At 38.1% G+C, this 15,693-nt stretch overlaps 1 protein-coding gene across 1 annotated transcript in view; it reads left to right on the plus strand.

Annotated features, from left to right (window-relative positions):
- Positions 1-2,694: 2,694 nt before the first annotated feature.
- The window catches only part of COL1A2 (collagen type I alpha 2 chain), a 35,997-nt gene continuing 22,998 nt past the window's right edge, over positions 2,695-15,693 (plus strand). The window contains exons 1-12 of the mRNA XM_037508037.2: positions 2,695-2,978; positions 5,504-5,514; positions 6,140-6,154; positions 6,814-6,849; positions 7,858-7,950; positions 9,499-9,552; positions 12,697-12,741; positions 12,830-12,883; positions 12,975-13,028; positions 13,342-13,395; positions 13,809-13,862; positions 14,358-14,411. Coding sequence (XP_037363934.1) covers positions 2,909-2,978; positions 5,504-5,514; positions 6,140-6,154; positions 6,814-6,849; positions 7,858-7,950; positions 9,499-9,552; positions 12,697-12,741; positions 12,830-12,883; positions 12,975-13,028; positions 13,342-13,395; positions 13,809-13,862; positions 14,358-14,411 — 594 coding nt within the window. The 5' untranslated portion in view covers positions 2,695-2,908. The remainder of the gene's footprint in view (positions 2,979-5,503; positions 5,515-6,139; positions 6,155-6,813; positions 6,850-7,857; positions 7,951-9,498; positions 9,553-12,696; positions 12,742-12,829; positions 12,884-12,974; positions 13,029-13,341; positions 13,396-13,808; positions 13,863-14,357; positions 14,412-15,693) is intronic.

The raw sequence follows: 15,693 nt of genomic DNA on the forward strand, positions 1-15,693 counted from the left end.
GCAGCAAAATGTAGGAGTTATTTTTCCTCTGCCTCCTTCCCTCCCTTGAGCTCTCCCTCTCTCTCTCTCCTCTGGTCTCAACCTCTGTGTCACTCACCACTCTACTCTCTTACTCCTTTATCCTCCTACTCAGTCTGCAAGCTACCCCTTCCCCCACAACACACACACACACACAAACACACACACTCACACACCATCACAGCCATCACCAGGGCTCTCCCTTTAGACTTTGGGTCTGCTCTCTTCCAGCTCCACCCCACCCACACAAAAAGCATCTCCTTCATTGAAGGCACAAACTGTTTAACAGAGATCTAAATTAAGCATTAAAGAATCCCTCCTATAGCACAAATATTCAATTATTTCTCTTCCCCCAATGAGTAAGACAGAGGAGCAAAACAATGTGTAAAAATGCTGGTACTGGAATCTGCCTCCCACTTTAAAAAGAAAAAAAAATCCCCTTCAGTTTTCTTCATGTGCATTGTTTCCTCTAGTTTGGGGCCTCCCACCAAATGCTGAGACTGCCTGCTTCAAACTCTGCCACATCAGCAGGGCGGGAGTGAGCAGAGCGGCAGCATTTGGTATTTGCATCAGTTTCCAGGAATGCTTTTCAAGTTATCAGTTCACTCTGCAGAGATGTTTTTCCTGTAAGTTTATAAATATGTGTTTGAACTTAACATTTCGCTAATTCTCAAAAACTAGCTGAAGATTTTTTATGCTGAAAGGGAAATTATAATTGCACATCCAGAAAATGTTCTACAGTTTATGAAGGATCAAATATAACTTTAAATTCCTCCTTGGAAACACCCTCCTAGACATGACCAGACACCCTTTCAAATTCCTTCACTCCAAGTTATCTCAAAAAGACTCCCAAAGTTACCTCCCAAGTCTATGTCCTTGATTAGAATGAAAGAAGAGTTGATTATAGTTTTGGTTTTTTCCTCCTATTTGTTGATGCTTTTGTTTGCTTTTAAGTTTAGAGGAAGCAAGCAATTTAAGAATATTCAGTTCTTTTGGTTTATAGCACTTGCTGTGGAGTTAACTTAGGCAGAAAATCTTCCCTAATGTACAGAAGAAAAAAAGAGCAAAGAGATGGGGATAAGGAAGGAAAAAAGATTAGTGAGGAACTAGAGCCCATTTGTTTCGGGTTTTTTTTTGGAGCCAAAATTGACAAAAGATGCCCTGTGCATGATGACTTTGGAAGAGGGTGGCACCATAACTAGTGCACGGCTACTACATGGGGGTGCTGGCCAACAGAGGTATAGCCGGAGATGGTGGCCTTTCCTCTGGATGTGGATGACATCTCAAGAGGGTTTGGGATAAGGACCATGCACAGTAGTTGACCGCACACAGTATTCCACAGATGTCAGGACCTCTTCTCACCCACAGTGCCTCAGGGTTAGCTCCCAGCTCCTCTTCTCCCAGTGGGAAGCAAAGAGTGGAATGGGGGAAAGGAAGTTGGATGTTGGGGTGAGTTAACATCACATGGATGGGGGGCCTGCTTGGGTTGTTAGCAGAGAAGTCTGTATTCCAAACTTGAATTAGAAGCCCCTATAGAAGAAAAGAGTGTGGAGAAAAGCTAGGACCAACACAGTAAGGTGGTTGGGCACAGATGTAAGAGTGGGGTCATTGAATAAGCAGTGAGATGAAGTGGGATTAAGAGACTCTTTGGAGGGTTTTCTAAGTCTAGACTCAGGATGAAGCTGGTGAATCCAAACAAGGGCTCTAGGGAAGGGGATTGGGTAAGGAGCATTGGTCGTGTGGAAGGGAGGGAGCAGATTCTCCACTGCCCTTTCAGAAAGGAGAGACGGTGTAAGAGAGGTGTCCCCCTTAAATCAATTGTAGCTATTTTGCAGGGCTACCCAGTGCCCCAGTCTTGGTTTTCAGCCTCTGCCTAGGGCAGCCAGGAGGTAGAAGGACTTCTAAGGCTTGATCTCCTCTCTGGTGTGCGCAGAGCTTAGTTTCCTTGGTCCTGGGTGCCACAGGGCCCTTGGCCTGTGCCCACCCCACCCACCCAGCAGTAGCAGTTCTCAGACTCTGACCCAACCCTCTAAGAAAGAACCCTCCTCTCAACCTCTCCCCGAGCCAGAAGAGCAAAAGAGAGTTAGTTACTGCAGAAAAAAAGTAGGCTCACACGTCCCATCGCTGGAAAAAAGCTGGACGGGGGCTGGAAGGGGCGTGCTGAAAGGAGTGGGGATGGGTGGAGGGTTGCGCCACGTTGTCTGGTCTGCACTCCCCGCTCCCCGTTCCCCTGCCCTCTTCGCGCCCTCCCGCCCCCAGCCCTGTCCACCTGCGGGTGGCCCGCGGGGCACCAGGTGAGGCAGGGCTGGACAGCTCCCGCTTTGATCTCCGAGCTCCCGTCCCCTCTCCAGCTGCCCGGGCGCTCCCGTCCCCTCTCCAGCTGCACACGGCCCCTGTCTGTATCTGCAGAGCGCTCCGACGTGTCCAAAAGTGTTTCCAAACTTGGAACGGGCAGGGAGGGCGGGGTGATGGGGAGGGCGGAGGTATGCAGACAGCGAGTCAGAGTTTCCCCCTCGAAAGCCTCAAAAGTGTCCACGTCCTCAAAAAGAATGGAACCAATTTAAGAAGCCAGCTTCGTGGCCACGTCCCTCCCCCCTCTGCTCCCTCCTCTGCGCCCCCGCAGTCTCCTCCCAGCTGTGGCCGCCCGGGCCCCCCGTCCCAGCCCTCCCATTGGTGGAGGCGCTTTTGGAGGCACCCTCGGGCCAGGGAAACTTTGGCCGTATAAATAGGGCAGATCCGGGCTTTATTATTTTAGCACCAAGGCAGCAGGAGGTTTCGGCTAAGTTGGAGGTGCTGGCCGCGACTGCATGCCTGCGCCCGCCAGGTGATACCGCCGCCGGTACCCCAGGGGCTCTGCGACACAAGGAGTCTGCATGTCTAAGTGGTAGACATGCTCAGCTTTGTGGATACGCGGACTTTGTTGCTGCTTGCAGTAACTTCGTGCCTAGCAACATGCCAATGTAAGTGCCTTCAGCTTGTTCGGGGCAGGCGGGGAGAGAGGCTAGAGGTTGGGCACCCTGGTCTGAAAGAGGAAAAACTAAACCTAAGTTCTAAGTGCAGTGTGGAGGGAATGCTCCCTGGCCTGTGGAAAAAGGCTGGTGTTGATAAGAAACATGAAAATTACTTTGGAAATGAAAACATAAAAGGCTCAGCTCTCGCCAAGAGTTAGGAAACTTTTCTCTTGACTCCGAGTGAGACTGTTCAATCGATCTGGAAGCTGGGGTGAGATCAAAGGGAACCTCAGTCTTTTCCCGAAGATAAGTTATAAACAACTGTCGTGATGGAGGAGGTAAAAGGTATACACGTCACAGGCCTCATAACTGCGCGGGAGCCTACCTTGTAAAACGTGAGGCCTACTTTAGAAAACCCCTTAAGATAGTCATGCAAAACTCACCCCTGCGAGATTTTCTCTTCTGGGCGTAGTTGGACTTGTCTGGATAATGCTGATGACTATAAGGCGCCCTCTGCAGGGGGGACAATGGAAGCACAGAGGACCAGGCCTTAAGGCTAAAAGATGACCTACAAGTTCATATAGAGCGAGCTGCATGTCTGATTAAAGCCATTCGCCATAAGTAGTCACTGTATCTTGGGAAGGAAAATGGAGACTGCTTGAAATGGATACATTCTGAAAAATAAAAGTGGCTTCTCAGTTCATTATCTATTCATGGAAATGGTATCATTTAACAATAAGCTGCTCTGCCTTTTGTGGGGGCTTAGAGTTACCGCCTCACAATATTCCCAGTGACCATCAGACATTCTAAACACAGCAAGCGGGGAAATATCGACAGTGAGATGGGACTTAAGCGACTAGGGTCTTCCTCATGACTTTGCCTCTAATTTATCCTGTAAGCTTGAGCCAGTAAAAGTGGGCCTTTTCTAAATTGGGGATGGAGGGACTCTTAAGGCCACTTTTCAGTTGTAGTTTTTGAGGCCATACTTTCATGTCAAGATAAAATGAAGAGACTCATCCTGTTTTTGTCTTTAAGAAGGTTGTCTAATTACCAGACAAAGATACTGACTTGGTGGGTATGAGAGTTGTTTGGCCACACCCATACTCCAAACTATTCGCTCCACCCACATGCCATGTGTCCATTGCATCATGACAGGTGCTTTTCTGTGTGTGTTTTTCTTCATTCATCCACTTTCAGTATATACATTGTGGATGTCTAATGCTAATTTTTTGAACAAATTTGCATAGCCAGGTTCATTTTTTTTAATGAGATAGGAGGATGGAAGGCAAGAATTGGCTCCTAAAGAAAGCATGGATGTTTGAAAGAATAAAAGGCGACTCACTTTCCAATCAACAGCCAAACATGGTCTGCAATAAAAGTTACCAAATACCCATTCTTCAAAATGGCTCAGTCTGAGTAATTAAAAGGCAAATTTCCAAAATCATAAGGACTTCAGCTAATCAAGTCCAGGCATAATTATTCTTCCTACTGATGGACACAATGAAGTAAACATATCATTTTCCTAATTTAAAAGTAATTCTCATAAATTGCCCTTAAATGTGAGTCCTGGATGTGGTCCACACTCCTGAATTGTGACTGTTGCAACAGATGTTCTCACTCCAAATGACACACTTCTTGGCCACCTAATTAAAGCAATTTGGGGGAGTGGGGAGGCGGTGATTCACCTTGTTGCCAGCTTGGCCACACTTATATCCTGTGTTAACCTGTAATTTTTATACCGTAGGAGAGGAATTCATCCTTTAAGAACTGACAGCAATTATGGCAAAGGGAGGAAGGATATTTCTTTAGTATATTTTTCCCATTATTTTTCAAGATCTTTAATCCACAATTTTTCCATTGATAAAGAGCAATTCCTCCTCAGGGACAAAAGTGATATATATCGGTAAAATGACCTTACCTAATTTATGTGAACAATTTAAAGCAAAATTTCAAATGTCCAAATGAATCCATTTCATGGTGATTAATTTGCAAATTATGTTCTTTTGAAATGTGTCCTTTAGAAAACAGACATTAAGAATAATACAAACTCAGTGAAGTACTAGGTAACTTTAATGTTTTATAAAAAATAAGATCTATTTTAGGTAACATACATTTCTAATTTTTCCCTTTGTAGACTTCTAAGTATCAAAAATGACCTCAACCATACATTATTTCCTCATCAATCTACTGGTCTTGCTCACATTCAGCATCCACCTGTGCAATTTATCAGCTTAATTACTAGGCATTAGAAGTATCCTTCAGACACATTAATATTTCACAATATTTATGAAATAGTAAATAATTAACAATTTAATTTCAAAATATATTTACATATTAATCTTGCAAGCAAATCACCCTGCTGATCCCTGCCATACTTTTGACCTGTGTAATTTCCAAGTCAGAATATTCTTAATAAAAATACAATTGATTTGCTAAATAGGTAAGTCAATTCTATTAAAAAATTTATTTGTTAATCACTGCTATTAAGAAAAGTATACTAATAATTATTTCCCACTTTTCCCATCCTTCTACAGCTTTACAAGAGGTGAGTAAAATTATTTTCAGAATTTTTTTTTACATTTTTATTTCCTTGGCCACAGTAATATCTTCTCTGGGGAAGAGAAAAGAGACCACTTTGGTATTGTCCAGCCTGAATTCCCAAGAAAACCAAGAGTTATGATAGTCAAAACCTTTCTGGCTGCCTTAGAAAGTATCCACCCCCAATTTCCGAAATGGGGCAGGACTACTAACTAAAGACTGCCCTCATTAGAAGGAATACCCATAAGAAATAGAGTAAATAAAATTTGGTTTTAGTATCAGCTACTATGTACCCACAAAGCCAACTGCGCAGTTCTAGACAATCATGTCTCTCTTGGAATCACTTGCAAGGGTATTATGAGCAAATTCTTAGATAATGAATTGAATCTGAGTCATAATTACAGATAAGTATATATTTTGATTATACCTATTTAATACATTGGTAAAATTCTAATTGTATTTTGAAATATTAGTATATAGTAAAGTGCAATGTAATGCATTCTATTGTATACTAATGTGTATCACACTGAATTGGGAACCATTTAAAATAATACATTTATATGTGCATACATACATATATATGTATGTATATACAATTTCATCATAATAATCTTTTGCTTATTCTTTTCTAGGTAACTGCAAGGAAGGTAAGAGTTGAGTACTTTTCTATAGTATCTGACATGATTAGAGATAACTTATAGAGATAACTTAAAGATTATAGATTAGAGATAACTTAAATTTATAGTAGATTATAGAAGGAAAATAATTTTCAACATTTTGCTCACATGAATATGTATTGGTTAAGCCATAATAAGTGGCTTTGATGTTTAAGATTTCAAGGCTTTATTATCTTCCAGAAATTATCTCTCATTATACTTACATTATACAAGATGATGATTTACATTCTAAAGAAAAAAAGTTGTTTTTATTCTCAAGATGGAACGAATATTATGTTAATTATGTGTAGTAAATGAAAGTTTATTTTAAAGGACTCTGACTATATAAATATGCTGTTAATGATGTAACAAAATGGTAATTTTGTCTGCAGAAATCATCTTTCTGAAAATAGTACTAATATTGATATAATGACTGGAGATAGAGCCTCCAATTTCCCAATTAAAAAAAAAAACACATGTAATTATAATTTTAAAATACACTTTTATCTCCTGCATTGTGCCATTTACAGCTACTATCTTTACATTGTGGTCATATCAGTCTTATCAACAATTATTATCAAGAATGCTTTGCTCATTTGCTGGAAATTGCTTAGACATTTGCTATTATGCTGTTTGCATCTTCCTTGTAGGGTCCAACCGGAGATAGAGGACCACGCGGAGAAAGGGTATGTAATTTTTGAACTATTGAGAGGCTTCTTTGGCTCATATTTGAATAGCTACATATTAGAAACTATGAGACACTGACAATTTATAAGAATATGCATCCAGATAATTGCACCACCTTTTAAACAGATAATGCCCTAAAGAGACAAATGAGCATTATTATATATAATCAATATTCTTATTCTTTATTCTTTAAAAAAGCAGAACTATTACAGATAACCATATTCTTTGCATAGCCCATCTTTCTTTGTGTTTAGTTGACCTGTCTAGTATACGCATAATGGAAATGGATCTATGTAACACTACGTATTCCTCTTTTCAACAAGTTTTGTTTGCTTTTCAAGTAAGATCTCTTAGGTTACCTGGGAATAACAGTGAAATAACAGTCATCATGTTTCTTTCTAAATTAAAAAATGTGCTAGTTAGACTTACATTTTTCATGGTAGTCTTAGATCTCTCTGCTATTCTTATTTGAGTATTTTCTAACTGCATGATTTTGCATCATATGGTACTTTCATCAATGTATAAATACCTGTATCTTACATCTACCAGGTACTGTAGACTTAATGTATTTTACTTGAGCAATCTATTAGTAAATTATTTTGGCAACATAAATAGCTAATGATAGGAAATATCTATCTATATATGTATGTATATATCCCTCTTCATTGCTAATGATATGAAATTTATAGAATCATAAATTTTAGCTAAAATTTTGATCTTTGAATAGTGGAGTTCCATTAGGAATTAACATTCAATGACTGAGATAGTCTTCTAGGAAAACTACCTTGTCCTGTGTCTTCATAACCTGTTACTAAAGCTCATTCTCAAGTAGACCTATATCATAAGTAAATGTCAACCAGCGACAAATATGCCAAGTTCAATTTCAATACCACTTGTGTCACACTGAAAGGTTTAACTGGTTTGACCACGTTTTCCTAAGTCTCCCTTTCCACGTAGAGATGTCTCTGGTTCTGACTAACACTGACTGTTGACTTTTTGCATAACAGGGTCCCCCAGGCCCACCAGGCAAAGATGGTGATGATGGAATCCCAGGCCCTCCTGGTCCACCAGGTCCCCCTGGCCCCCCAGGTCTCGGTGGGGTAAGGTGTCTCAAGTATTGTAACTTTTAGCTAAATTTAGTTTCTTATACCTCAATTGGAAGAAGACTTATTGTGGAATTTATTATTAGTAGTTAAGAAGAGTCTGCTATTTGAAAATTGGTATATTTTATTTCATTTTTTTGGTTTCTTCATTCAAAATTCTGCTTTTCCCATTTTCATTGTGAGTCCTTGTCAATTACAGAACTGGCCTTTGTGTTCAGTAAAGGTAGCTGCAGCCCTCATGACCATTATTTAATTTGGGGATTTAATATCTTTTATCAATAGAGCACAAATAAGAGGTGTTGCATTATTAAAGAGTTTGATTAGACTGAATTATAAGTGAAATCCCTGATCTTAAGCAATTTTGCAAACATCCTACTCTTTTTATTCTCCTTGGCTTGAAGTCTGCTGAACCAACATACAAAGCAGTTTTAGGTTTAATTTGCTTGAAACTAATTTGAGAAAAGTACATTTCCCTTTTTCATTAATATCTTCTTTTAGCTTTATGTCTTTAACAATGGTATGAGTGCCAAATGGCCTCACTGCAGGAAGGAAAACATATTTGCTTAATTGGTTAGCACTATGAATCAGAAGCCTAATTCTAATATCCAACTGTATGCCAGTAAAATAAGACCTTTTTCCCCCAAAGATCTTATTATGATTGCTTATCTACTGAGTGCATTGAAAAGCACCTTCTTTAATAGATCTACCACTATAAGAAAGATCTTTAACAGTAGAGTTATTACTGTGAACTATTTTTAAAAAGTTTAATCTTCCAAGGGGCATTTTAATTTAATTTTGCTCTAAACTTGAAAACTCTTTATATCCTCCTTGAAACTCCAGCAAGAGAAAGGTCTCTGAGTCATTTTGTTTGGTTCTGGAGAAGAGGGGCAAAAGGTGGAAATGCAATGTTATCCTCTTGGTCTCTGCTTAATTTATCAGGAGTCCACAGTGACTTTTAAAGTCTAGAACGATGTCCTTCCTCGGCATAGAGGTAGGGGTGGAGATGGGGCAGGAGAGGTTTAGAACCATAAAGGAGGGCAACTCTCCACTTCAAACTGGTTGTGAACTAAATTTTAAACTTTTATTTGTCCTTACTTTTTAGGAGTTTAGTTCAATATAGATTCCTAAACTAATAGCTATTTTTAAAATAGTGCTCCCTTTTATTTTAAGTAGAATGGGGCCTCCCTGGTGGCACAAGGGGTTAAGACACAGCACTATGAAGCAACCCGCAGCCACTGCAGCACGAGTTCAATCCCAGGCCAGGAGCTCCCACATGGTGCAGCAGACCTCTCCTGTCTCACCCGCTGCTCCCCATAGCAGTGTATTTCCATCATTCTGCTGTTCTGTTCCCCACTCTGTCTCTGGTGAATCCTCTCACACACACCCCCACATCTCTGGCCTGTAACCCAGTTCTTGTACGCAAATAAATATTTAAAAAATAACTTTAAATTAAAAAAAAAATAAATAAGCAAGTAGAATGAGCAAATGAACTAAATGGCTGGTAATTATTATAAATAAACATAAAACATATGTTTTCCCCCCTAGAACTTTGCTGCTCAGTATGATGGAAAAGGAGTTGGACTTGGCCCTGGACCAATGGTATGCTTGTATCTTTTTATCTTTTTATCTTATTCTTATCTCAATATAAGAATAGAGAATGTATCTAATGTTAAATTTCACATTGCCATTTGACTATGGAAGGTAACAATGCTTATATCAGACAAAAGCAGCAGCTCTTTTCATATTCAAATTTATTAAAATCAAAGCCTGCATTTGCTGGTTCCATTTTCTCTGCAAACCTGCCTCCTTCAGACAGGGCAGATATGTATGTCCAAGAAATAAACTCTCAACACAGTAGTTATACTTAGGTAAATCAGTTTAATGAAGGAGGGTAACCACTCTAATTGTTACATCCTTTAATATTGCTTAGAATTTTAAGCAACCCTGAGAGATATAGAATAAAGTTCTATAAACTTGCTGGAAAGGATCAACAACTTCTCATCCAGCCTATTTACTTTACAACTAAAAAATTTAAGCTCTTTTCTAAGTGTTTATGTGTGGTTATGATAAAACTGGGTCTCCCTACCAGGCAATATATCTGATAATGGATGTCATGTCATGGCTCATGTATCCAGTTTTTGAATGAAACATTAATTTAGTCAACAAATAAGTATATCTGATGCCTTCATTGAGCCTCAAGCTGTATTATGCACTGGGAATATAGCAGTGATTGTGGCACATTCTGACCCTTCCTCAGGGGTTAACAGTATAAGAGATGTTTCTCTTTATCCATTTTGGTAAATATTTTCATTTTAGTCTATTAATTATAAATAATTTTAGAAGAGAATGAATAAAATTTAGCATTGATATCACTCAGCCCAAATATTCAGCAACATGTTTGTAATTTGAGTAACATTTAGAAAATGTTTTTTATGTGATTATGATGATGATAGACTATCTTTAACAAATGAACCTTCTATCAAGCCTGGTGAGATGTGTTAGGGGAAAAAATATTGACATAAACATGCAAAATATATACTCATATGAATGTAAAAGAGGGAAAATTTTTGGAAGTAAGAACATTAAGTTGATTAAACACTGCAGAATTTAATACCCACACAGCGATAATTAAAATATTTTAATTAATTGTTTCCAAACAAAGGTATTTATCTACCCAAAGTTAACGTGGTCTTTAAAATATAAAATTTACCTGGACGATGCATTTAGTGCTCTATCTTCTAAAGAAGATGTTCTGATGGAGCTAATGGTCTGCAAATAAGCTAATTCACTATAAGGGCGAGATAATATTTTCTGTAAATTAAAACTTTCACTTGAGAAGTAATGTGCCTTTAATCGATGATTTCCAATTTCCTGAGTTTTTCTAGTAATTTAAAACATTCATATCTGAAATGAAGAAGTAGAGATTTTCTTTCGGCTTTGTTTATATTGGCTATTTGAAATTAGCCGTTTCAGCTAATGCAGGACATTAGTTAGTTTTAAAGCAGTACCTATATCTCAAGAAGAATAGGACAGCGAGAGCAAAGCTCTAATAAAAAAAGCTTACATAAGCCAGGAAAATTAATATGGATTTCACATTCCCCTGACTTTGGAATATCTCTCTAGGATGCATAAAACAGAATGTTTTACTTCTAAATATCAATGAAATAGAACTTAAGCTTGCATATTCACACACATTCACAGAGACCAACGGACATGTGTTTTGCAAATAGGCGGCCATAAAGTATTTAAATAATTTTCCATGTTAGAAAATCAATAACTATAAAACCCCACAGGGTTCTTCTCTGAATTAATGAATAATCATCATCTGCCTCACAGCATCCACAAAATAGACTACCTTTTATGTAAATGAAATTGTTGCAAATACATGGAAAAAGAAATAAATATAATTAAGAATTCATGGTGTCAAAGAAAATTATTTTTAATGTATACCTAAAAAAAATTATCTTGATTGAAAAGTGACAGTTTCTTTTAATGTCAAAGCAATTTCTAAAACCAATAAATAATTCTTATAATTAAGATGATGTGCTTTTTAATAAAATCCATATTATTTCACTTTAAGCATTAATACAATGGGACAGGCTTAACTGCAGCATCTTCATGGTTGATGTGTCATGAACAAATTACTCAAGTCTTATCTCTGCCATATTTTCAACATTAGAGGAACGGGCCCCTAGAAAACAATGTGCACAAGCATTGATTATGAAAAGGGAATCAAGAGTGTACATTTAACTCACAAACTAGTAACCCTGTTTTACTATACTCATGTGCTGCAGAATGAAGAACAATCTTCTGTCGTTTGAGCCACATTCTCAATAATAATGCCATATAATGGACTCTACCAGTAGACTGTTTCAATATTTTATTTTTCTCTCACCCCTCATTATATTCACTTTTGCTTGACATTTTCATCAGTCACCAACAGCCCTTCCAGGAGCTATAAGATGATAGCAAACCTCCCTCTACTCATTAAGAAGGACTTTTGATTCTTTTTCATTTATGCCCCTGGTGGCAATAAAAATATCAATTTCTTAGCTACGTATGACATGGGGTGATGACATATGATCAAGGAATCCAAATGGAAATGCTTCATCAGCTGCATGGAAGACAGTTGCATATTCTGAACAGTGCAAAGATTGATTTGGCTCGTTGCATTATAACAATCTCAATGTGCACAGTTGTACACAACTTGAAGAAACCTGAAGTTACCCATACATTTCTCATTGAGTTCTGCTAATTTGATTAGGAGAGAAGATGAAAGCAAAGGCAAAAAAAAAAAATAGTGGAAGAAAGTTGGGTCCTTAAATCACTCGTAGCAGGAATTTAGAAAACCTAAATAAGGGACCAGGAAAAAGACTAATTATAATAAAGTAAAAATCAAAATCAACAAGCAACTATAAACCAGAGACACACTATGGGAGAGGGTGGGGAGCGGAGGAGGGATTAGGGTCAAAATTAGGGGGGGTGGGAATTGTATGGGGAATATAACCAAGATGAAAATGCACATTGTGCAAAAATGAAAAATGATGTAAAAAATATATAAAATAATAAAAAAAATTAAAAAAATGATTCCTTGGGAGGAACAAAATCTTTGAAGTAAAAATCAGGAAAATTCTGTCTGTCTGTCACAAAAATATCTATAGTACTTACAAGCCTGTCCTATTTGAGCTAAACCAAGGCCATGAGAATTTACCAGTGCTAACTATATATCTGTCCTCTTTATAGGGTTTGATGGGACCCAGAGGCCCTCCTGGTGCATCTGGAGCCCCTGTAAGTACTAGAAGCTTACAATCTCTCTTATGTAAAAAGATTGAGAATTAAATAAAGGCTTGGAATATGACGTATTGTTTTCTTTCAGGGTCCTCAAGGTTTCCAAGGACCTGCTGGTGAGCCTGGTGAACCTGGCCAAACTGTGAGTTTATTTCCCCCATTTTGATAAATTTATTTTTCAAGAAGTTTATGAATATAAACCTAACAACATGATGGATCTCCCATTTTCTTAGGGCCCTGCCGGTTCTCGTGGTCCAGCTGGCCCTCCTGGCAAGGCTGGTGAGGATGTAAGTATTTTCTCTTAAGTATATCCGAGTGCTGTGCAATTACTCCTGCCTAAATAAGGTTTCTGGATTCATATTAAGTATTCTGCCAGGAAACTAATGTGCCTGACTTACTTTTCCCCAATGGAAAATATTATTTGAATGAAATATTAATGGATTTTATTGCATTTAATAAAATGTAGGTGTTAATTAACTGTATATTTGGGTGCATATTTTTTGTGATGCCTTTTCCCCTATTGTGAAAACCAAAATGTCATCACTCTTATCTGATAGTTTACAAGAAAAGGTTTTATTTTATGATGCATTCATATTTTAGGGTCACCCTGGAAAACCTGGACGTCCTGGTGAGAGAGGAGTTGTTGGACCACAGGTAAGACTTTTCATAGAAGAATATAGCCCAGAGGTCAGAGACCTCTCTTACATAAGATGAGTTGCTACAACTAGAATCAGTCAACATGGTAACATAGATGTCTGCATACTTATAGTACTAATTGACAAATGAAAGTATCCAATTAGAATGCATACAGTTGTTATTAATACAAGTAATGCAGTATTCATGACAGCAAGCATGCTATAAACAACAAAATCGTGTTTCCACAAAGTACCATAGTATTAGTTCCTCAAATTAGAACAAGTTAATTTGCTGTTCTGCATTTAAAAATGTACTAGTCTGTGATTTCAAGCATCAATTTTGATGAGAACAATACTTTGGAGGGAAGAAATCATTGGCTTTTTATTTAGAACAAACACATAATTAATTCGTCTTCTCTATTTGCTTTTAAGGGTGCTCGTGGTTTCCCTGGAACCCCTGGACTTCCTGGCTTCAAGGGCATTAGGGTGAGCACATTCTTTTTCCAAATGAGAAAAAGGTTGATTATTTTTAGGAACAACCGCAACTAGCTTCAGACTCCTGGGTGGCTCGGAGTTACTTTAAAATTCCTCGAGTTTGGCAGAGTGGAGAGAGAGGGCTGAGTAAGATCTCTGGAAAGTAAAGTGAAGTATAGTTTTTTCAGTCTGTTCTTAGCTTCCAAGAAACAAGGATTCCCACAGAGAAAATCACGCAAATGCAGATAACTTAAGTGGGATCTGCAATCATCTGAAAATTGTCAAATTATTGAAGACAGCAAGGATGTGAGAAAGTATTATACCCTCCCCTCTAAGTGTGGGGAGGCTTATCGCTTCCATAGGGCTATGGAGCCAGTTTGCCTGGCACTGAAGCCCTGCACTCCATGCCACTAAGTCAGTCACAAGATTGACCAGGAGGTAGTAACTGGGAAGACAGAAGACTTTTGACCAAGCACCACATTTTAATCATAAGGATTTGCCTTTCAGGGACACAACGGTCTGGATGGATTGAAGGGACAGCCTGGTGCTCCTGGTGTGAAGGTAAATCCTAGATCAGAAGTGTTGTTTTTAAAAGTACTCATTGTAAATCCCCATCACCATCAAAAAGTATATTTTTACTGAAGGCTGCCCATATTCTAAAAGTATCTTATTTCCTCTTCTACACTTTAAATCCCTCATTGGTGGAGACTATGAGGATTTTCTGACAAAAGGTCAATTATTAATATTTATTTAATTCAGTATCTATTAAATAAATGAGATAAAACAATGCCAATAATTTCTTCCACCATTCCCTTTTCCCCTATAATGTCACTCGACCTCTGCAGGCAAAATAAAAGTAAATAAACACATAATCAGATATTAGAACACTCCATGTTATTTGAAACTGTAAATTCTCCTTTGCCATGCACTAATTAGATAGGTACATTCATGTCACAATACGCTTTTCAACCTCTTTCCTGTGATTTATCTATGCACACTCAAAAAATTTTTAATTAGGTAATTAAAGTCTCAGAAGTGTGTTATCTCTTGGCTAGGCTCTTCTCTGACAGCATTTTCAACTATAAAATGTTCTCTCTCCTATTAAGGAGATAATGTGATATTAAAGTGAATACCAACGTAATTACAAATTAATGAGTAAGGAATACTAGCGGGACCAGAAATGTACATGAATATGGAGGATCTGTTCTAACCTTCCAGCTGCCACACAAATGGATAAGGTCAAACTCATTCTCCCAAGAGCCTAATATTATAGCTGAGACTACTAATCACAGCATCATAAAATAGCGCTTGCAAGGAGCTTTGGAAACTCCCTCATTTTGCAGATGAGGGAGACAGCCCGAGAGAGAGTGAGTGACTTGCCCAAAGTCACACATCTAGGGGTTGCAACAGAGTAGGCAAGAATTCCTGACTCTACTCTCCAGCTGATTCCCAAAAAGTGTATTCACATAGGCTCCTAGAAATGAACAGTCCTTAAATGGTCTCTCAAACCATCTTCTATATCTAAATCAGATTATCCGAAAGGAAATTTCTTTTCCATTTGCCATTGTGTTAAATTATACCACCCCATGGTTTTTATTTAAGAAAAGAATATAGATTGGAAATAAATAAGATAGCTATAACAGTTATTATGAAGCTTCACATTTTCATTCATATCATACAAAAATGAAAATAATGAATTTTCAAAACAAATTGAAAGAAGGTAAAGATGACTATAGTGAATGCAAATTTATCCTCTGCTATCTCTTTTTATGATATCATTCCTAATATTTATACCACTTAGTCTAAATGATGTCCAAAATCTAAGAGAGAAATTGGGGGCAGG

Source organism: Talpa occidentalis, unplaced genomic scaffold (assembly GCF_014898055.3).
Source record: "Talpa occidentalis isolate TD23 unplaced genomic scaffold, MPIMG_talOcc4v2.1, whole genome shotgun sequence".
Classification (NCBI taxonomy): domain Eukaryota; kingdom Metazoa; phylum Chordata; class Mammalia; order Eulipotyphla; family Talpidae; genus Talpa; species Talpa occidentalis.